Genomic DNA, 24,480 nt, shown 5'->3' on the forward strand with positions numbered 1-24,480 from the left:
CCAAGATAAAGGAACCCAAAGATAAGTCTCTGAAGAGGGGACCTCCTGGGCTAACGGACAATAATCTGTAACTGCATAAAAAAAGGAGAGGGGACAAGATTTTATCGTTCATTGAAGAGGCAAGCTGACAGTGTGGTTGTCTCATGACGACAGGATCACAGCCAGCTTGGCTGCAAAGTGATGGAGAGCAATGTTTTATTAGACATGCTGGTATCTTGTTAATTTAGGCTCTAGAACGCATATTGTGATTTTGTTTTATATGTACTCATTTATTTCCAATAATTCTACTTGCTATTGCTTTGAATCTCTATGCTTTGTTAAATAAACCTATTATTGATTTCACTAGGAAGATTGTTGCGTTTTAAGCGGAGTGATGATCTGAGGTGAAACTTGTAAGCTGGGGTGGACTGTTTCTTTCGAAGCAATGGATCTGTGAATACTGCAAGTGTCCAGTAGACCAGGGTCTAGACTCTCCACGGAGATGCTTGGAGGTTGGAGTGTCCCTATTACTAACCTGTAGAGACACAATGGGACCTGTATAAGCCTAGAGGGGAGTGTTTGCCCATGGAGTTTGAAAGCTGACTCCCAGCAGGCACAGACCTGGTTTCTTCACACTAAGGGGAGGCAATAGCAAGGTGCCTCACAACCTAGGTTGCCCCCAGGAAGCACCACAGATATCACCTCCAACAACAGATTTATTGCTCATTTAACATTTTAGTACCTGACACGACATTTATTCCTGTGACATTGGGGAGTAGCCTAAATAAATAGTACCTTTTATTGAAACATAAAAACTGCCCATAATGAGCAATACTCATCCTCCACCAAAAGTTTTAAGGGCTAGATTGTTTTTTAGTCTGCCATAACTAAAGGGTAGCGTGTAGCTCACCTGGCTTCCCCTTTGTTCTCTAGAGAAAATAGTCTGCTATGTAGCCATGTCATAGCTATAGCAATAATCATAAGATAAAGGGGTAAGAATTGATAACAGGAACACATGAGACCTAAAAGTCTAGACCTTTAAGAATAGATTAAGCATTTAGTATAAGTATAAAGCCTTATAGCCTAAGTAGGAGTAGTTGTTCAATAAGTTAGCATAAGTAAGTTAACCAACAGCAACCTTAAGACACAAGATAGCATGGGGTTTGTTTATTGTTCTGAAATAATTACAAGTGTTGCAAACTGCTGCTAGGTAATCACAAGATGCTAATTTATACCACCTTGGGGTATTTTTAGTTAGGAACACCAGCAGGTATCTTACCACAAGAATGCCATGATAACCAATTGACGTATATGCTAATAAGCTTGAGGTAAAAGGATTAACTATAGATGGGAGAATGGCACCCCGGTATTAGTAGGGTAAGGAACTAGTAAAGGGGCTGAAACCCCTACTGAATATGCATTAGGCATAGTGGTGTCAGTATAACACACAAAAATTGTATCCCAGACTATCCCCCTTTAGAGATGTAGCTCCTGGGAGATGCCAGGATGATGGCCATTGGTGATGGTAATGATAGAGAGGGAGAAAATAACTAAATAATACTTCAGGTTGTTTTTCAAGGGATGATGTAAGTATATGGATGCTCAGCACATTCTGTATTATCTCTTGCTGTGTTAGAGTGTTTGTGAATATGCTAATTGTGTTAATAAAAATTATAAATATTTATTATCATTATTAAAATTATATTATAAATATAGTGTGATTTATAAATGGGAGTGTTGCAACTATAACCTAATCAATAACTAATCAATAGATCAGGCAACAGCTACCAGCCGATATAAGCAGCAGATTATTGCCCCTGTGCATCAGCTCAGCTGTGCTGGTCAGAACACAGGAGAGGTGGAATCAAAACTCCACCCATTCCCTGTACAGCCCGGACACACCTTGTTTGTTTGTGCAGAAGAGGAAGTAGTTTCCCTATTAAGCATGCTCCCTATTTCTCCTATGCTGTGATCTGCAATGTGGTAGCCAATTCAGGAGAGTAAAGGGGTGCCTTATCCCTCCTCCCCATATTCCCCTACATAGATGCATAGCATAGGCCATAATTTTGCCTTAACACTGTTGTAGGTCAACTGATAACTACTCTCTACTTTAACGGTTTCTTAGAGTTTGTAGTCTGGAAATGATACACATACACTGATAATACAAATAGCTCAGATTACTTGTTATACAAGTCTGGTGTAACATGCCATATACACATATATACATACTAGGCCAGATCCTCAGCAGTGTACTTTAGCATAGCACCAATGAGTTCAAAGGAGCAGTGCCAATTTACACCAGAGAAAGATCTAGTGGCCCACTCCATATATGCCAATGTATGGGCACTATACATAAAGTGTAATAACTATTTATTTGTAAAACTAATAATCACCAGTCAAGTTAGAGTTACTATGCTGGAAATCACCTACTCTTCTGTATATAACATGCAATTTTTAATGCCATTCTGGACTAATTACAGAGCAGTACTTAACTAGGCTCCAACTGATTGATAACATTCATGACTGCTTTTCTTTTTCTCTGCACAGCTGCCAGATGGAGAGGTGTAGATTAGTCTGCACCACATAATCAGTGCTTACAGCTGAAAACGTTGCCTAGTATTGCACGTAGCATTTTGACCCTCTTTGACGAACCATATATGGCAAAACCATAGGTCCACTAATCAGTTCTTTATATCAGTCTTTCATATGCTGCCAGAAATCACTGGTTTTTTGGGTGTTTTGTTATTTTATTTAGCATTTTAAATGGCAATGAGAATTACTTTGTTTGAAAAGCTGCATATTTTAAAAATCAATAAATCATAAAATATATCCGGTTTTGTATTTATGCAATTGTGTACGTATGTTGACATTACATTCTTCAGGCAGTGAGCAGAGGGTTCCTCTTCAACACCTTTTTAAAAATGATTAATTAGAACCCCTTAGGGTTCATGCTATTTAAGAAATGAAGGTGGTAGGGGATAAGGATCTACTCTGGTGTTGAAATCAAAGGCAGAGGAGAGGGACATTTGGGAAGAGAGTGCATGTTCCTAGCATGTATCACAAAGCACACGTAATTTTTTTTCTTTTAAAAAAACATGATTTGTCTTTTTTTCCAGTAGACAGAAAGAAAATAAACCCCAGATAATCCAAAAAACCAACAAACTCCCAAATTATTCCCTCGATTGACTTGTTTCAGAAAAATAAAAGCCTTCTGCTGAGCCATAAAGCTCAACAGACCAATGATGAAAGGGAAATTCCGAAATCAAGGGCTCTCAAGTCTTAATGTGCAGTCATCAGTCCCCAAAACTTTTGAAAATGTAGGGCGCTGGGCCATAATTGACTGAGTGTGTTAACCTTCATGAAGTCATTATTCAGGAACTGAGTTATCACTGACATTAGACCCTAATTACCCACTCTCAAGCACAGCTCACAGCAGGAAAACCTATGTTTTGACCAAGTGTTGTGGCAGGCTGTGCTTCTGGTCTTGTTCAAGAGAAAGGATAATTATTTTTTTCAACCAATACAGGACTACTGGGTTTTTCTCCGTGCAAAATGACGTGCCCAAGTGCAACTCCAAGTAATGGACAGCCAGAAAAAATTCAAGTCAGCTGGCTCAAACCACAGGGTACAACGATGGGCTGATTCTATTTGCTCATCTGATTGCAGTTGCTAGGCAAAAGGAGATATCGGGTGATGCGGAGTCTTAATCATTCCCCACCTAGCCTTTCAGGATATGTCTATACTGGAAAAAAAACAAACCCATGGCAACGTGTCTCAGAAGCCAGATTAGCTGATTCAGACTCAAGGGGTTTAAGGCTGCAGGGTTACAAATAGCAGTGTAGACAGACGGTCAGACTCAGGCTGGCGACCAGGTTCTGAGACCCTCCTCCTCCTCACAGATCTCAGAGCCTCGGCTCCAGCCTGAGCCTGAATTTCTACCCTGCAATTTTATAGCCTCACAGCCTGAACCCCACGAGCCTGAGTTTACTGACCTGAGCCTGTCACGGCTCTTTTATTGTAGTGTAGACATACCCCAGTCCTCTGCCTGTGGAGAAAACATCAAAGAATGGAGCAGCCATTATAAAGAGAGAATCCCTGTTCTAGACATGAAGATGCCTAAATCCAGGTGATTCAAAGGCTAAATCAAGGAGTCCTAGTTCCCAAATCCTCCCTAAGCGCTAGATCATCTTTCCGTAGAGCTTGAAATAGAATACAGGAATCTTGAAAAACAGAAGAGACTGACTCCCGTTTCCGTTATTTATTTTATACACAGATTAAATTTCTACACTATCATTTATATCACTATAGAGTATTAACTCAGATGGAGCATTGGCTCATCTGTAAAAAGGGGAAATGCAATTTTTAATGTTTCCTATATTTATGACTTTACATTTTAGGCTGTTCTCTGATGAGCTGTACAAATGGTTCTAAAATATAATTTTTAAAAGAGCAGGGAAGGGGGCAGCTACACCTTGGTTTCCTGTTTAGCCAGAAGATATTCTCTATCTGACTAATACACTTGTTATAAGAGATTGTAAATAGATATGTAATTTTAAAGTGAGACAATTCTGATTTTCTTTTAATGTCACTATTCCAAAAATCATTCCACCCTATCAAATGCTTTTTTCTATATCCAGTTAATATCATATTTATATGCTCTTCATTCCGTCATTAGACTCATCTATTATATTGATTACTTTGCATATGTAAATAGACAGGTTTCTTCCTTCTACAAACCCCATCTGATGCATATAGTTTTCTTTTCCCCAAAACTTTGTCTACACAGTTATACATTTTGAAAGGAGCAGGATGTTTCTGAGGTGACTCCAGCAGGAGCTAAACTCCCAATAAACACAGAGGAGACCCTTCTATTAACTTCGGTAGGCTTTGGATTACGCTCATGACACAAGATGCAGTATCTTTCTCTGTGATGTGGGCATGTAGCTAGTCTCTTTCTATTTGACTATTTGTTTTGTTTTAATATTTTTCTCAGTATATTTTAATGGCCATTGTTGTGGCCTTACATTTTGACTGTCACAATTCATAATAAAACTAACTCGCCTATTCATTGAAGTCTGGTTGACTAATATTCTCAGTTGTTTAGTTTCTGTTTGTTTATTTATTTATTTATTTCCAATTGACATGCTAATAGCATGCCAATTCTGCTGGTCTGTTGACGTGACTTAATTTTGTAGTGCTGTACTGAGGATGTCAGATTTTTGTTGCTGTTAATTTGCTCCTGATTTCTTGTGGGTTTTTAAATAGAGTAGTCTCAGAGTGTTTGCTGCTCTTAAAATGATGTTGGGAACTCCCATCAATATCTTTCTGAATAATACGCAGATTAGATCTTCCCAACAGATTTTCTAAAACTTCAATTATGGGAATCTCACAGCATCATTTTAATCAACCTAAAATCTCTGACATGTTTTTTTAAATATATATAATGATGCCTTAAATAATTCCTTCAGTTGCACAGTTCCCAACTTGTTGTGACTTTTGCAGCAAATGTTCTTAGTTTAGAATCAACAGTCTTGGATGAATTTTGGCATTAGCGTCTGCATGCCGATACACATACTTATACTAGCCTCAGTCTGCAGCAGTTTCATGGATAAAGAGTTTTCTGACACACTCCATTGTGTTGCATATGCAGCCTGCATGTGCAGTGTAAATTCTTTGGGCATAAAATTTCTGTAACCTGTGACTATCCTCCTTGTTTATCTTTTAAAGCAGTTCTGAAGTTTCTTAGCAATGTTAAGGTTAGTTTCATAAATCAAAACTCCTACCTCCACTTGCCTTTTAAAAAATTGTTCTAGTAAAGGATTCGTTATAGTTTCTTGAGAAGTAACTGCAAATATTTACTTTTGTGTGAAGAAATAGAACTTGAAGTTATTTTAGCAGCTTGCTGTATTATTGGTTATTTATGCTTCTTTATATTTATCTGGTCAGGAAAGTACTATTTATTTATTTTGCAATGAGTTTAGGTTATCAGAAAATTGAAAACCTAAAGCCCTCAAAATATTTCTGGTTTTGATTGCTGATCATCAAAAGTTTCCGTTTTAAAACAAAACAAAAAAATGTTTTTAATCAAGCCCTATTTTACTATGAAAAAAAGATGTTTTCAATAAAAACAATTTCAACTAGCTCCACTTGTAGTATCTATTGTCCCTATTCCTCCTCCTAGTCTCCATTTTTTTCCCTAAAAATATTGCTCAAGTGCTTCTGACTCACTAAGCACCCTGTATCATTCTGGTTGTCTTCTCTACCCCATCTCTAATTTTCTTTTAATAAGATCTCAAAGCCATACAGCTGGAAATATAGGCACTACAAGAAAATCCTCTCTATGATGAAGAATTAGTGGCAACAATTAAGAAATTATGGCAAACACACCTGTTGGTAGACTGATCCACATCTAAGAAAATGCTCTTCAATAGACACACAGGATGATGGTATTTCTATAGTGTGACTGAAGACTGCAGTGAGCTGTAATAAAGTTTAAGAATGCATTCATTACCCAACTGTTTTCATACTTGCCGATTAATCCCTGTCACCATTAATCTGCTTTATTTTATTTTTTAAGTGACAGATACATTATAAATTCATTAAATTATACAAATTAGCACAACAGGCATTTTACCAACCCTGCCAGGACATCAAACACATATCACCATCTACGGAAATACCTGGTTTTAGAGCTATCACATAAAAGCTTTTAAATGGTCTCAGGTGCAGTCTAAAGTGCAGATTAGTTCACTGGATTGGATACAGATTAGTTCAATGGATTGGAATTACGGGATAGTTCTTATCTCAATCTTGTTGCTGATTTTTTGTATCTCGATATTAATACTGAGTCCATCATTCTGGTTCCCAGGTGCTAAATGTATGAGTATATCATTTGACGTTTCTACATTTCACTTTCCCAAACTATAAAATGGGGTAATAATCCTTATGTCACATCGAGAAGTTTTCATTAACATTTGTATAGTTCACTGAAGTTGTAAATGCTAGGTATTATTTTGTTAATCTGTATTTCCACTGAAGTTTGCTGCTCTCATGCCCACACACACTGACCCCTACATGCAACTTATACTACAGATCCTCAGAGGTCCCAAAATAGATCAATATGAAATATTTGAGAGTTGTGGTTTGATTCCTTAGGAGCACTACCAAGCCAGATTCATGCTGCTCACAAACAGATATAGATTCATTATCAGTGAAAAACAAAGAATGCCAATTTTACGATCTGGTGAAAATTAGCTGTAACTGCAGTCATGTATACTGAGCCTAGAGCTTATCAGATATTTTTCAATAAAATGCTCTACTGTTGGAAAACGTTGATTCAGTGAAACCAAAACTTTTTGTGGGAAAGGGTTGGTTTGAACACATTTTTGATTAATAAAACATTTGACAAAATCTTTTTGAAATGATGGAAATGTTTCATTTTGACATTTTGAAAATGAAAAATTCTTGTTTTCTGATTTAAAACAACTTTTTGCTTTGAAATTTCAGATCATTATAATTAAGAAAAAAAGTGATAAATAGTCAAAATCAAAATGAAACATTTTAAAAAAATATAGGAACAAAACAATTTGATTGTCCCAAACCAAAGCAATATTTTGAATATCCACTGTGTGGAAATTTTTGAGATTTCAACTTCTCCTTCCAGTACAGGATGGGAAAATGGAGTTGATATCTTGAAAATTTTCACGAATGCAAAAACCACTTCTGACCCAACTCTAATTAGTACACAACTTCATGCATGGATCTGCCATGGATTAGTTTGTTTTGTACATGCTTTGTTGCAACATGTCTAACAAAGGAGAGTCTGAAGAAAGTTAATACAGGTTCTCTCTGCAAAACCATTTGATCGTCCAAAAAAAGGAAATGAGGAAAAAAAGCAGTATTTAAAGCAAGTTTTCCACAATGAAGCAGCTCTGTTGTTTAAAAGCTGCGGTGAAGTGCTTCTTGGGATTAATTTTTATGAGGTCAGGTTTCCAAGAATATAGAATAGGCATATAAAAATAATTGCCTACACATCTGTTTGTTCTGAAAATATTTTTAAGTGATGTATAATTGAAAAAAAATCAGGGTCACTAAAAATTGTCGTGAAACTCAGTTACAGAAAGGTATACATATAAATCAGTTTGTGGGTTCTACCTGTAATCCATTATAGAAATGAGTAATGAAAGACGAAGTTTTATGGGGTATATAAAATTATACACCAAAGGTTATATGGGAGGAGAACACCTTCTTTTAATCTTATAAAATAGGCAAGTAATTGCTTGTACCTGAATACATACTACCTTACTCATTAACATAATAGCCACCTGCAGAACGTACAGTACATGCTAATAATATTAATTGTCAGGGATTAAAGACCATAAACATTATATTGTTATACACTCCTTAAACAGATAGGAACCAGATAATAATAGTCACTGTTGTGCACAAAAAGAGAATTCTAGTCATGCTGGAGACAGGGAAAGCCAGTTTCTGAGGATTTTGCTGCTAATAGAAAATCTGGAGCTCTAATATATCTGGCAGTGAAGCCTGCATGAAAAGATTGGACCATTGCCAAAATGTAATAATCACAATGCCTGCAAATAAAAGAAAATAAGCCATCAAGAAGCTCAAGAATTACTGGTATAACAGAATCACCAAAAAGTGTCAACTTCTGTCTAGTATTTGAACTTTGAAAGAGGATCCTGTCACCAACATCAGCAGGTGCAAGAGGATCCTACAAGTGCTGAACACCCAGGGATGGTTATCATAGTGCAACAGCTCTTCCCACCACCATATTGAGGCAGGCCTCTGTGTAGAAAATTCAGGGGTCATCCAATGCTTTTAAACTTGCCCCTTTTCATGGAACAAGAGGTTAACAGGTTAACACGGTGTTGCTTTTCCTCCTCCTCTCAGTGAAACCGCTTGTGGTTGGCATTTTGAATTTTACTTGTGCGTCTGATGGGAGATATGCAGGTGTGCATCGAGCTGCGTTGTTATGATGCACGTTTCTTATTTTGAACAGACCACAACTTGCCAGAGGCAATTTATTCTAGTGCGTAATGCCAGATAAATATCAACGAGGCTTGCTTTTTATTTGCAAAAAATAATCTGTGTTTTGAAATGTCTTGATGTCTAAAAAATATGCCGTAATTAGCACCTGGTATTTCTACATTTTCCAGAGCTAAATCCCATCCTCCAAAACTCCTGTTTGCATTGTCCATCCCATCATTTCATATCCAAAATAATTCTTCTCACTGGGAAGTTCGAAGTATCAACACATCTGGCAATAGTACCCATCTGAAGCTCCCCTAAGGTTCTTTATAGCTTCAGTTAACGTACATCAGTACAATCTAAGCCTCTTTCACTTGGCACAGTGTCCCTTCCTGGATATACTTCTCATTGCAATAACAGACTTTCTAAATAAAACTAGAAATATTTACATGTTGCTTACAATATAGGACAAAGCTGATAGAAATGCATCTCTAAAGGTCTCCATTTCCCCTCAAGTAAGATGGTAGGGCTGTCTAGGGTGACCAGATCTCAATTTTATAGGGACAGTTCCGATATTTGGGGCTTGGTCTTATATAGACACCAATTTTTCACACTTGCTATCTGATCACCCTACTGCTAGCATTGGCTGGTTCTAAAAAGAGAATAGTAAAAATAATTGGTGTTTGTGATTAGTGTCGTATGTATCACTGTTTATGAACCCAGACCATATTTAGTGATTCTTAACAGACTTCACTTACTCACAGACACCTCTCATTGAGAGAGAAACCGCTGATAAATTAATACTGATAAAACCTTTATGCCATACTGTCAGATATCCCTTTTCCCTCTCAGCTCACCTATTGCCCCTCAACCTAGACCTAGAGAGAATCATCTTCAGGGTCTACAAAGTTGCAGCAAATCTGTCTGATCCTACTCTACAGTTGAGATGGGGAGATCTGTGGGCAGAGAATCCAACTCCATGAACTGGTCTCCAGGCCCCGATCCTCAGCTCGTTTACATCAGTGTAGCTGCATGAGCTATGCCAATTTATACCAGGTCTGGCTCTAGCACCTGGAAGACACAATGAGGCCCTAAAACACAGCTTTACATACATATATTTAACCAATCCATGCTTATTTCCCAAGGATAATAGCACAGTTGACATGATAGCATCCAAGGCATGACTTTTGCCAATATGAGAGAGCTGAGGTGTAGTACGTTATACAAGAGAAAATAAACCTTTGGAAAGTACAATTCAGATAAAAGAGGTCATCAGTATTGCATGGAAATATTAAAATTTAGTCTTTATTCCCCGACTTTCTAGTTTTCTTTATAAATACAGTAACAATTAACTGTGATATTAAAGCTATGGAAAGGACTACCAATCTGGGTGTACACTAGTTTATCCTTCTAGGAAGTGTGCACGATCAGCCCCCTTTTGTTTTTGGGTTTTTTTGTTTTTTTTTATTAATCTATATTTTTATGTTGTCTCTGTTTGTGTGTGTCTGTGCTCTTGTGTCACTGACATTTTTCATCTTGGTGTTTCCTGAATTACTTCCTTCTCTGTACACAGTGAGTCTTGGCTGCCTCTTTCCAAGGGTCATTATTATAATGAATAAACATAAAGAACAACAAATCTGACTATTACTCTACCTTCAATTATTTGAACATTACTCCACCACACTATGTTTGGAACTCCTATTTTACTAAGACTCTTCTTTGTACTTTCATTGAACAGTAGTTTACTCCTGCAAGCTGAACACAGTCTCATTAGCTAATTTGCTCTCATACACCCGGCTCCTCTAATAGTTCCTTGTCTAGCAATTGCAAAGTGCCAGTGTTTTCAGTTGGGAGAACTGCCCAGTGTCTTCCCACATCATCTCTGATGGGTTAACAAATATTAAAACACCCATTACATTACAACAAGAAATTGTATTACAAGGAAGAAGTATTGAATGTTCATTATGAAATAATTCAGTAGTTAGTGAGATTATAGTTTACAAGTCATGTATAAATTGGGGACAAGCTTTACTGTGATCATGTTCTTGTTTGCAAAGATGGGTCAAAATGATTTTCATTATTAACAAACATATGATATAAATAACCCCTTAACCTTAATAGGCTTTCTTGTTATACAAAGCCTATTAAATTAGTACAGAGTATCCTTCTGCAAACCTTCCCATTTAACCATATCTACTCTCAAGAAAATACTTTTTTTTTTTTATATATATATATGTATATAGAGAGAGAAGAAAAAGGAAAAGGTTCCTTCCCAAAAGGATTTTAATCTTTTTTAAATTGCCAAATGTATTTAAAATAAGCATTTATGAATTCCTAAATCTATTGTTATTCTGTAAAACTGTTTCATGAATAGGACACTGGCTTTATTAACCAGGAAAACCATGTGACAGTTCGATAAGCAAGCTATAAAAAGACACTTAAGAGCAGTTTCATTGAACTAATTAAATCATACTAATGCTCTCTACTTTTGCAGCTCTAAAACTGATATTCATTAGAAGAAATTTTCACACCTTTAAAAAAACATCTAATACACAATCTGACATAATGGTCTTTTGCCAATAATTTGAATATTTCTCCAAAGTGCACTGAAATATTATAAAAATATTAAAACAGAAAACATTAAAAAGATAGATATGGGGATACCAAAGGAAAAAAAGTTCTTTATACATCGAGAATGTTCAAGTTTCCTCTGTACCAATCATCTTTAATCATCATTACAGAGGGAGGGAAATCATAAACTACTATTGTTCTGGATGAGTTCATCTTCTTGAAGAATTCAACTAAATCATTTTCATATCACACACCCCACTTTTCTTTGGGTGACATTTTATTTGCTGTAATCGGAATCTATAGCTCAATGAAACTTAAGCATGTGCTTAAGTGCTTTACTGAATGAAAGTCTATGTGAAATTAACATAAAACAAGATTTAGCCTTGCAACTAAAAAATAACAATAGGATTAAACAGATAGACATATTTGATCTCATTGGAGGAAATGAAAAAAATGCATCTCAAAGCCTCTCTGTACAAATTCTAATGTAAACCATCTAGAGTAGATTTTTAAAAAAATACTACCTACACTCCATAGGTAAAACTCACAGAATCCCCTGTGTATGGAGAGCAGCTGATGTAATGAAGGTGGTAAATACTGAGTATAGTCTTGTTAGCACAGAAGTAAAAAAAGAGGTACCTGTGGCCATAAAAATGCAGTTAATTTACAGAGATATTAATATATTTATCTATCAAGACATAAGTATAGTTACACCCTGAAAAGGAATTCTGTAAAAATGATATTGTGGGATTCCACATTTACTTCCTTTCTCTGATTCCAGACCAAGATTTTGGGTTTGCAAAGAATTATGCAAAAATATAGTTTTACTCACGTAAGTAGCCCCATTGAAGCCAAATGGACTACTCAGGTGAGTCAAATTATGTGACCTAAATCTCTGCAGGATCAGGGCCCAAATTTGCACCATTTACAATTAATGAAGAGATTTGTATATCTGTCCTTAAGTGCGAGTACTGAAAGCTCTGTCTGGGCTCTGAAAGTCAAGATATGTTTTAAGTGACAACCATCATCCCCAGTACTACATATTCTGACCTGGAACACAGTTATTGGCGGTAGGTGATTTAGGAAAGAATGCAGATCATTTTGCCATAGCTTTATTAATTGTTAGTGCTAATAAGGAATAGAAAGAAATTTATTTTCATTTATAATCTAAGCAAATATCATTCAAAATACAGGGACTGTACTTGTTAAGCAACAGGATGCTATTTTTGCATAGTCTGTATTCTGAACATGGCTTCACTTAAGTCCACATACCTCACACGCGGAGCAACTAACCCTCAGAAAATCATCTAACACTTTGTTGTATTCAGCTAAACATAAGATGCCTTAACAAGAAAAACTTGTTAATTTTGATTAGGAAACAGAACCATGCTCAAACCCCTCATCTGGGTTGTTTACATGCAGTGATTTAGGTCTTGAAATGTATTAATAAACACTTTTCCTAAAACTGTTATTTAAATATTTAAATTGACTAAAAACTTTTCCTCTTTTGCCTCGCAACATTATTGCATATTGATAAACTATAGTAGGATCTCACTTTGTAATGGGCCACCCTAGCAAATTACGGATAGTCAAGTTTGGTCAAAAAGAGGTCAGAAATGTGAGTTATGTTCAACTGCAATTCTGAAATATAATTATGATAATGTTTAGCACTTAAATCATCATCATGATTTACAGACTTTAATGAATTATCCTCATGGTAGGTTGGAATTATTATGCCTATATCATATAAAGGGAAACTGAGACACAAAGTTTAAGTGATTTAAGCCCCTATCTTAGTAACACTGAAGCCTGTAACTTCTACCACAAAGCCAATAAGACAACACCTATTTCAGTGTTAGTAGAATTGGGATCTTAGACTGTAAAGTACTTAGGGAAGGGACATTTCATGTATTTGTTAAGCACCTAGCAACCTTTTGGAAGTTGTATAAGTAACATGGACATAAAAATTAACCAAGGTCATACAGTGTGTTAGTGTCAGAGTTGAATTCTTTTTTTCCACACCGAGCTTAGACCATCAGTCCATTCCTCTCTCAGCATTTACTATGTGTAAATATTATAGATGTACACTCCAATTCACCATACGTATGATATAAATGATGCATGTTCCAATCATTTGTAGGGTGAGATCTAAATCACAGTATTTTCTATAATACTCATGAACTTTATTTTTTTTAAATTATTCAAGTGGCTAACACACCTAAGTGCCAAGGTTTTTCCAACAGACATTTCAACAGAAATTTGATCACATAGACATATAGTGAGCATACATGTCAGTCAAATTGATTGGAACTACTTGGAAGAGATGTTACGGTCTGTTGCATCAATGATGTACAAACTAAGAAAGTAGGCATTTGACATGATAGACCATAAAAAACAATTGGGCACATAGGAATGCCTGAGGAGGACATGACAACGTTGCCCATAAAATAACATTCCTACACGTGGATCTACACAACAGTGTCACTGTTGCAAAGATGTCATTCTTTTGTCCAAAAAAAAAAAAAAAAAAAAATCTTAAACTTTGCCGCTTGCTAAAACAATGTCAATCTGTAAAAGGGTGCTGCTGTCTATTTTAACTCATTTTTAAGATATGATGATTGAATATAAGGGGAAAGCATCTGTGCCTACGTTTCTGGGTTAATGTCTTTTAGGGAAAGTATGTGAAGATGGGAAGCTGCATTTAGTAATTTTATGGTTTGAAAAGCCCACCACCATACTTTTAGATACGTATTCTTTAACAACTCAAAAAATGTCTTCAACAATCAAATCTGCTTGGAACCGAAGTCTTCAAAGTCTGTCCTGTATTTTTTATGTTAACATACAGATCACATGCATACCAATACTTTCCTGTTTCTGAATGAGTGGTAAAATGTGTTCAACACGTGTTAACGCTGCACTTACACATATTAATGTTTTTATTCATATTTTTAATTTTGAAGGATCAAGGGGAAATCAAACACTGAATCTTATATTAGACTATTTTGCAACAGTATGTAGTGAAAATAATTTAAATTCACTACATGATCTGGTTATACTCAGAATTTATATGCATACTAGTTGCAAAAAAGGGCACACAGTAAAAATAAAAAGAAAATATCGAAAACAATTCCCTTACTACAACTCTGATAGCCACAACTTAGAGCAGCTCTTTATGTTACTTTGTGTAAACAGAGCCTAAATTTTAATAGAACTAAGCTTGGTGATCTCTGTGATATTAAATAGTTCTAATCATATTCTACTTCATGACTAGCTCAAGGAATGACCTCTAGCTAGATCTGGACCTTGTTCTATCATGCAACTAGATTTTTCTTACAGAAAATAAATTAAAAAGGTGTGACCTTGCTGAGGGCTTGCAGAGAAAATGAGGTACATCTTGTCTCAAGCAGAAGAGCCTATTTGAAACATGGTTTGTTCAATTTGAAAGGCTGCTGCTTTGCTCAGATCAGAAGTTAAGATAAAGGCAGTTGGATGAAAAGAGGAGAAACATTTCCAAGAGATGAAATTAAAGAGCTACACTGGAAGCCCATTCAGCAATACAGTGACTTTTTTGTGTGTGAATTTATCTAGGACTCATCAGCCACACCTTGTCCCTGTGCATGGAGCACTGCTCTTCACTAAGCACACAAAGCCTGTCATGTAAGGAAATGATGAGAACTGCTCACTGATAGGAATCAGAGGACACTACACCTCTTCCTCACACAGCAGGTCATGGCAGCAATGAAATAACCGTCCCAAATTTTACACATTGTGCTCAGAGAATCAAAGTCCTTGCATCTCTTGATCTCAGCAGCTGTGTCATGAGCTTTGTACTTTCCACTGTCAATAAATGTGTCACTGATGGAAAATATCCCTCCATACCTAACATCACTCTGTACAGAAATGCCTGCATTTCATATGGGTTTCAAAACTCTCCACCCAAAAATCACAGATTTGAAACCTACTATATTTTTACTACTTGTTATTTATTTCTCTCCTATTCTTCTTTGACCTCTTATAGGATTCAGCGATCAGCATTTTGTACAACACACATCAGAGACAAAATCATTTACTGTCATGCCCGAATCAATTAAGCAGGTATATTTTTCTTTTTCTCTCTAATATCCTTCTTAAACAATGTCCTGTCCCATTGCTACACAACAATGAAGAGAAGAAATTATAAACGTTCATAGCTATTGTTCTGAATATATTTTCCTATGGAAGAAATACAACAATTGGCCAACATCACAGAGAAGATGCACATTTTTATTTCTGAGAAAAGGTTTTTACTGTTTATAATGCAAGAATGAGTTTTTTAAAGTTATTGGTAAAATTATTAATAATTTACATACAAAGACAGTCAAGCAAATAAAATGGGTGGACATTGGGCCTACCTAGCTTACTTAACAGTCCCCTGCTGGTAATTCCTGTGCATCCAAGACTTCTGTATATTCCCTCTTTTCCCACCATGTTCCAGCTAATCATTCACCTCCTTGACAACGTCTTTCTGTAATAGTGATTGTTTTTGGAGGTGGTGAAGGCATGATTTCCCCCTTCTACCTAGAGTACTTCTCCAGGAGTTTATGGCTAGCAGGACAACTGAAGTGAACTATTTATTTGCTTAAGGTTAGGCATGTGCCTAAGTACTTCGCTAAGTCAGGGACCAAAAGAGGACTCTAGATGAGATGTCCCAGAATGCTCTGTTCTCTCTTGGGATATTGCAGCATTTTATTACAAGCAGGGCCATTTAAAGACCTTCATAGGCCCTAGGCACACTTGCCCTCATAGGCCCCCCAACCGAAATAACTAATTTGATTTTAAGCTATTAATAAATAGTTTTTTAAATAAAAATAAAGAATTCTATATAAAAAAAATTTTTGTAGGCCCTGAAAGTTTCATAGACCCTAGGCACTGTGCCTATTGTGCCTAATGGATAATACAGCCCTGATTACAAGACAAGGTTATGAGTCAGTGCAGATGACAACAATAATGTGGGTGAGAGAAGCAGACCACAAGAGGGATCCCATGGCTATGGCATACCGTACAACTGATGCAGAGAGTCTGTGACTGAGAGACAGTGTAGTCCAATGAATAGAGGACTGTACTGGGAGACAGAACACCTGGGTTTTATTCCCACCTCTGCCACTGACCAGGCCTTTCTTGATCTTTGTGCCTGTTTCTCCTACCCCACCTGCTGTTTTATCTACTATGGGTCTGTAGAGTGCCTAGTACAATGGGGATCCCAATCTCAGTTAGAGCCTCTAGGTGCTACTATAATACAAATAAACATCAACAGGCTAGAACAGCAGCTGCTGCTCATGCCCTGTGGCCTCTTGACTGTCCTCGGATTTCACTTCACCTTCCCCTAACCACTCTTTTTGCAAAGAGTCAGATTATTTGGGCTTCATGAAGGTCAAGTAGATTTCACCCAAATTCAAAAGGAACATTTAAGTAGCTTATTTTCTCCAGTTCTTTTAGTGTTTTAATTCTAATTTGAATGATTTCTAATTGCAAAGCTTTAGGTATCCAAGTTTATGTATCATAAAAACAGAGCCCATTGTCTGTAAAAGATTGCCTTCTAATTATCAGACAACAACAGCTGAAGGTGATATTTGAATACAACCTAAACACATGTTGTACTAATTTTTATGACTGAAAACAGTTTAATTTTGCTTCGTGAGTTTTTTTCCCCGTTCTTTGTTTTTTTAAAGAATATGAGCAAAGCTTTTAATAAAATGACAGGTGGAATTCAAAACAATTAAGACATAAATATTTCTCCAGAGGCTAAACCTACTGCAAAATATTAATCTCTCCTTCTACACATCTTTACATGTCTTTAGTGAAACACCTGTCTGGAATTGTTAATAACAAATATTTTTCAGGGTATATACATCAAAGACAGTACTGAAATGTCATGCAGTGTAAAACTTCTGAAGTAATTTTAACTAAATACTTCTGTGACAACTGTCTGAATCAATTTGTCTTAGCGGACTATATTCTGATATTAACCAAATCTTAGATTTTTACATCAGCCAAAAAGGTGAAAATTTGGATGGTCACAACTAATAAGTAACATGGATCAAAGCAAAGAAATTAGGGTGCTGTTGGGATTGGATCTATTAAAAATGTATTTTGATCAATGCCCTGTGCTTTTTTAGCCTCAAATGAATAGCTCTGATTGCTGCATGTGTCTGATTCAAAACATTTCATATTTATAAAAGACCAAGACAGATTAAGAACCGTTCAGCCATATAAAAATCGATATCCATCTTCTTTAGAAAATGGTTAACCAATAACCATTTGACTAAGCCAGTTAAATAAGGCTAACTTAGTTAACCCAACCTTGGAAGCATTGTAATTAGCACTGTAATTTAGGACAGCCAAAGGATAACACTAAAACAGCCCATAATAAGTAAAATATATAGAGACAAAAAAGGATTCAGTCAGGGTCATACAGAAATTGCTTTTTTCTAAATAGTTTCATAGAGAGAGAGCCAGGTAAAAAAAAACATTCAGAGAACTGGAGCTTAGAGTCAGAAAAAAGTTATAAAAATTAGCCACAATTGTGATAGCAAGAAGAAATCAGCAAAGAAGGTCAAACTGACCTCAGCATTCTAAGAATCAGGCTCTTGAAATCCTAAACCATACAAAGAACCATGACTTCAAGGCACACAAACATAAGAGGATTAAGGTAAGTGTCCCACCTAAAAGCCTGAGAAAACAAAGATTAGTTTTAAATACTGAAACACACACAAATTCATAGGGATACTTCCAGCACAGGAAGAAGCAGTCATTGTTAGGAACATATTTGAAAGCACAGTAGAGTAAGCACTAAACAAAACACACAAAAACTCAAAACTTTGATTATCTGCCTTCTAGTGGATATAAATTCACATCAAAACCTAACCAATATTAACGAAGGATGGGACTGATCATAAGCCCATTGAAGTTGATGGAAAGGATCTCATTGACTTCAGTTGTTACAATAGGTAGCTTTTCACTCAGGGACATTATAGTATGTGAGATCAGGTATTCACCCCACACCAGTCAAGGAAGGGTTAATGAGGCTGAGAAGGGGCCAGTTAAGTGGATAGGCCACACCTGAGGGGATTAGGTGGCCTAAGTAACCCCAGATTGATGATGGAGCCCAGCTGAGAAGGAAGAAGCAGGGCTAGTATAAAGGTTAGTTGGCAGCAGGAGGTTGGCAGCAGAAAAGGGCTGCAGCGAGAGAGACTGCAGCCATTCTCCAGAGATGTTAGCAAGGGAAGGAAGGAAACCCAGCAGGAGAGTAGAAACCCACAAACACTCAGCAGAAGAGAGAAAACAAAATGCAAAAGAAGATCTGTGGGTACCATGGAGAAAAACATCGTAGTGAAAAACATAATAGCCCTATGTATGGGATCACATGCAGTAATTCTAGCAAGAGAAATCATTATGCCAAACTTTGTGGACAGGAAAAGCAAATAAAAATACACTATATCGAGGAAGCCCATAGCGCCTAGGAGATTAGATTTTGCATGGATATGACATTAATGCCGTGCAAAACAGCAAAGTAAGTGCTTTGTAAAGCTCAGACTAGCACCTGATGCAAAAGCAAGGCAGCAGCACACAAACAAACAGGAAACTGAATGCCATATAGACAGTGGGACACCAGTGAATGAGTTAGGCTGCAAAGAGTTCCCAGCACTATGTGAGAGAAGAAAGAGATATTGCAAGCATGCAAAGCCAAATTAAAATTATACAATGGCAGAATCAAACCACCATTAGGACAATGTAAGTTACAGGAAGAATACCAAGGAAAAGTACACAAGCTGAAATTTCGGGTAGTACAGAAGTCAGTGCAGCTAAAAGCAAGTGAATTCATGAATCTTGTGACAGCAAACCTCGGACAAATGATTCGTATGAGAAACAGAAACCAGATCCAGAGCAGACAATGCACTGTGGCATCTCTGCAGCAAAACTAAGACATTACCATGATGGGAAGTCTTACATCTAGAAATAGATAAAACAATTCAGCTAGTACAGCATCCGCCTCACAGAGAATCCACTGAATTAAAAGAAAAAATGGGATCAACGAAGCAAATGGGAAAAGAAGGCATCAATGCTAAAGTGATAGAGCTTACAAGTTGGATAAGGAGCATAATAGTAATTCGGAAGCCAGGCAAGCTGGCAAAGCATTACAAAGAACTCATTACCAAATGCCTATAATTGAAGAAATATTACAAGACTAAGCCAAAGCAAAAATATTCTGAGCACTTGATGCCAAAGGCAGATATTGGTGTGTACTGCTGGATAAGGAAAAGCAGTTACCTGACCACATTTTGACACCAGCCAATAGATAGAGATGATTGAGAATGCCATTTTGGATCAAACAAGCAGTGGAAGAATATCAATCCCACCAGCAAGATGTACTAACAAGGCTCATAGCTGATGATATTCTGGTGTAAGGACATGGAGATAGCATGGTGGAAGCGGTGGCAAATCACATCCCCAACCTCATCCATCTGATCGAAAGGAACAAAATCTAAAATTGAATAAAAGCAAAATGAAATTGCAATTGACGGTAGTACCATACATGGGACACTTCCAACAAGTCAATATAGGAGGTCCACACCTAAAGATTACTTCAGAGGCTATTAGGATTTGTAAATATCTGCCAAAATTTCTTCCAAGCTTCTCATACATGATTACTGAACAAAGATATAGTATGAAGATGATTACCTCAACTTGAGGTGGTCACCAGTCAAGGAGCTGAGGACCAGCTATCCCATCCTGAACAAAGAGGCCACCACATAATGAGATGCATCTTGGGGCATCACCCCTACAAAAGGGTCATGTGCCAAGGTCACTATCACAAAGACACATCCACACTGAAAAGGAATGTCTCGCAATAGCATTTGCATGTGAAAAGTTCAACGAGCACATTCAAAGACAGGAATCCATTCCACTTAGAAAGTGACCATAAGCTACAAGAGAACATTATTTAAAAAGCCACTGCTAGCAGTCCTGAGATGTAACAATTTAGGTGTATGCTGTATGCAGCTGAATTCTTATTCAGAGTAGCCTTGCAGCATGAAAATACAGCAAAAAAACAAGAATGAGATTCTCAACCTGATGGAAAATGTCAACCCAGCCAGGTGTGCACTGGTTTTAATGATGGACAAGTCTTGACACCATGAGTTTGACCTTTTAGAGGAAATGCCCAAAACAAATGTCTCCTTTGTGAAAACACCATACTTTCTTCTGCCAGCATACATGGAGCTGTTTGTACTGCAGTACTGAAGACAGATAGCTAAATATCGTAGCAATTGTTTACATTATTTCAGAGTTCTTGTAGCTCTAATTGACAAAAGTAGATTTTGGAAAAATCACCATAACAAAACAAAATTTGATGGAAATAAACATATTAATTGTTTGCAGTGCAGTTGTAGCATGTCTATTCATTGCCATTCCTGAATTATTGACTGTTTTTAAGTGTTTTAGGATTTTATTTAAGAAAACTATTAATGATCAGTACTATTTATTAAGTTCTGAATTTAGTGTAGGATTTCCGCCTTATTAAATATGTTGCTGGATCAAGGCCTTAAGGGATCCAGGAGAATCCTGGGTTCTCCTACAAGCTAGGTCAACTGATTCATTGTGTGATGTTAGAATAAATCACTTTCCACCTGTACAATTGGGTAGTAGGTACAACTACAATTAAGCCAGGTGTCACCAAAAGCTGCACAAAGAATGAATGAGTCATACCAAATCTAAACCCAGAAACTCTTGCTGCCTACTCGATTGTAACTAATAAACTACACTGTCTCAGAGAAAAATTATGACAAGCAATTAAGTGCTGTCAAATCAGAAACCTTCTGTTGCTGATCCAGTTACAGAGATGGGGGAAAAAATCCTTTTGAGTTCATAAAAAAATTGTGCAAAGAATGAAGTGTGAAGAGTCAGATCACAGATAATCAGTATGCTTCATGAACAAATAGATGTAGGTTTTGTTTTTTTTTAAACAGTTAGATATAGTCTGTAGAAGGAGTTGAGATCAGTGTCAATTTTCTATTAACAAATCAAGTACAATTAAAAACAGAAAACCCGAGTTACACTGGCCAAGATGGCTGACAGCTGGCAATTACAGAGAGCACTGTTTACATGAGGTAAAATTCACTTCTATCTAGATGCCCATTACAGGCCCTGTGCGCCATTTCAGCTGTAAGAGTTCACATGCCGGCCTTCTAGGAATGTCACCTTCCTGAAGACTAAAAGACATTTTATGACTAGTAAACATATTGCTTTGAAAGTAATAGTCCACCTCTAACTCCTTGTATCTACAACTCTTTCCCTAGAAAGGCAGAACGAAAATAAACACACAACAGACACCTCACTCCCCCCCCCAAGCCATCAGCAAATAAAATACTGATAAATTTTGGTGCTTGGCGCATGCACTTCCTATTTTTACAACTTCTCTGAAGCTTTATTAATACCTGCTTCATTTGTTTTTCACCTCAGTTCCAACATTTGCACGACTCTTCTCTAGTATGTTGAAGTGCCACAATAAAAAGAATAATTTGTGACTACAATATTTTTGCATCTATTTTTTTAAAGAACTAATTTTTTTGTTTCTCTGACAAACAGCAATGGCATCAATGTTCCTTTCACCTGTCAATATTTCATGTCCTAACATACATTTATTTCTGAAAGGGCTTAGGACAATCATGTTATTTAGAGGGACTCAAGTTTACACTTTGCATTCTGCATGTCGTATTTAGAGTCTCCTCTGGAATCTCAACATTTATCTGTTTCATCTTTATTGCTGCTGAGATTTGATTCTTCAATCTGTGTGTGTTCATAAAATCTTAGTGCTCTCTTTCCTGTAAGAGAGCAATGGTAAAACACTCAACTGTATCTGTTAAAAAACAATAGAAATATTGTACATTACAGAGCATCACCAATTTTTGAAAGACTACCTGAAATAAAAACTGGACACTGCCTTTAATATTTGTATGAAAGTAGCTCCTTAAGTATATAATCAAGTACAATATTCATATTACTCATTCACTCCTACCGCTACTCTAGCACAACTGAAGATACAATTGTACTAAATTTGGCTTCATGCTTGAAGTCCTTATAACTTAGTTATAGTGGTGGATTCAAAAGAGGAAACTTTCCAAGTCAAAGATGGGTTCATTCCATCTAGTACTGGTGAACAAGTATCCTCACACATCACACTGATGGCCTGCTCCAGTTATCTCCTAACAAGTTAGCATCCAGGCCCTTCATTTACGTAGGGTACATTTAATGATAAATTGGCCAACCAATCAGAACAGGGAGAAATTTAAATCTTATTCGTAGATCACTTACTGCTTTTCCCAGGTTATATCAAAGACCCTTCAAGACACCTGACAGCACTTCACAGATACCATATTTTTAATCTGCAAACAAATGTAGTATTTCAGATAAATACGTGGTTTTTATTAATGCTGTTTCAGAATTATCACTCAAAGGAATCATTGTTGAGAGATTTAAGATACACTCCCCTTTCCTCCTGAGCTAAGAACTGAACATAGCAGCCGAGGCTTGCAAATCTAATATCTGGGCCATTGCCAAAGAAAAACAGTAGCATCCCATTGATATTCCTCTGACTGAGCAGCAGCAGATGCAAGAATCATTGTGAATTTTGGCCATGACCAAGTCCAGACAGAGATGATTTCAGAGTTACTACCAGGGACGCAGTTCTATTCTGCTTCCATTACCAAGTACACTTAACTCCTATGGTGACTTGTCCGACAATCTGTAGCCTTTGTAGGCAACCTCCTTCAGAGTTACTGCCTATGGCACTACTATGGAAAGAAGTGGGAGTGACAAGATGACATTGAGAGTCTGACATTATAGATTACTTCATAACCATATCAAATGACTCTCAGTTATCAGATCTAGATGACAATCAGAGACTCCAGTGCTATTGTTGTCCATACTAAAAATTAGATATTGCATGCTGGTAGGCCCTGGAATGGATGGAAGACTATGGATATATTATATCAATGCTATATACTCAATGGACAGTTCTCAGGTTTTGATTTTGATGATTAAACCTGAAATTGTATTTAGTCTTTCCATTAAAAGGAGGGGGGGGAAGACCATTTGTGAGCTCTATTCGGCCTACCATCAATTAAACTTACAATCATGCTTTGACAGCCATCTGTTCAATAGAAAAAGATTGAGGGTATGGACTTTTAAGGCAGAGTGGGATGGGTATGCTGGAGAAAGTTGAAGGTATGGACTACTTTTAGGCAGAGTGGAATGGGTATATGCTGCTATATTTATCACCACCTAAATGTTAATTTAATTTTTCTACTTCTTTTTAAATCCAGTCGAGTGATATTTTGAATGTGTAAATTTAACTGTGCATAGTTAAATGCACCGCCAGAATAAAATAAAAAATCCGAACAGCACAGAAGAATAAGACAAGTTAACACATACCAACCAGTTGGAACATCAGCAAAACCCCACACCTCCCCACCCAAAATGCCAACCCCTCAGTTGGGCATATTCAACAGAAGTCTTTCATAATGTGCTCTGTGGGGCAACAAATTCAGGCTACATCTGAACAACAGATTCAAGAACGTAGGGTTCCTTAAAAAGAATGTTGTATACTTACGGCAAGGAAGCAATAACGCCAGAGCTCCCTTGGTGATCTCAAGCATATGACATAGCAAGAGGGGCATTTACAATTATTTGGAAGAGTGAATAGCAGAGGAACTATGGGCAAAGGAAGAATGTGCACTTTGGTTTATCGGCACTAAAAAATAACATAAAAAAGAGCTTAAAGTCTTGCACCAATGTGAAATCTACTTAAAATCACTGGAAGCAAACATTTTTGTGCTCCTCTGCCATCCACAAATCAAATGTTTTGTTTTACAATAAAGTCTGAGAACTAAAATTTGCTTTAGT

The 24,480-nt window shown here is 36.8% G+C and overlaps 1 protein-coding gene across 1 annotated transcript in view; it reads right to left on the reverse strand.

The window, feature by feature from the left end:
• The window catches only part of LOC137154526 (uncharacterized), a 317,851-nt gene that overhangs the window by 182,783 nt on the left and 110,588 nt on the right, over window positions 1-24,480 (reverse strand). The window contains exon 5 of the mRNA XM_067550253.1: window positions 6,367-6,459. Within this exon, the coding sequence (XP_067406354.1) occupies window positions 6,367-6,459 (93 nt within the window). The remainder of the gene's footprint in view (window positions 1-6,366; window positions 6,460-24,480) is intronic.

Source organism: Emydura macquarii, unplaced genomic scaffold, assembly GCF_026122565.2.
Source record: "Emydura macquarii macquarii isolate MOO-44397 ecotype Brisbane River unplaced genomic scaffold, CSIRO-AGI_Emac_v2 contig_295, whole genome shotgun sequence".
In the NCBI taxonomy this organism is placed as follows: domain Eukaryota; kingdom Metazoa; phylum Chordata; order Testudines; family Chelidae; genus Emydura; species Emydura macquarii.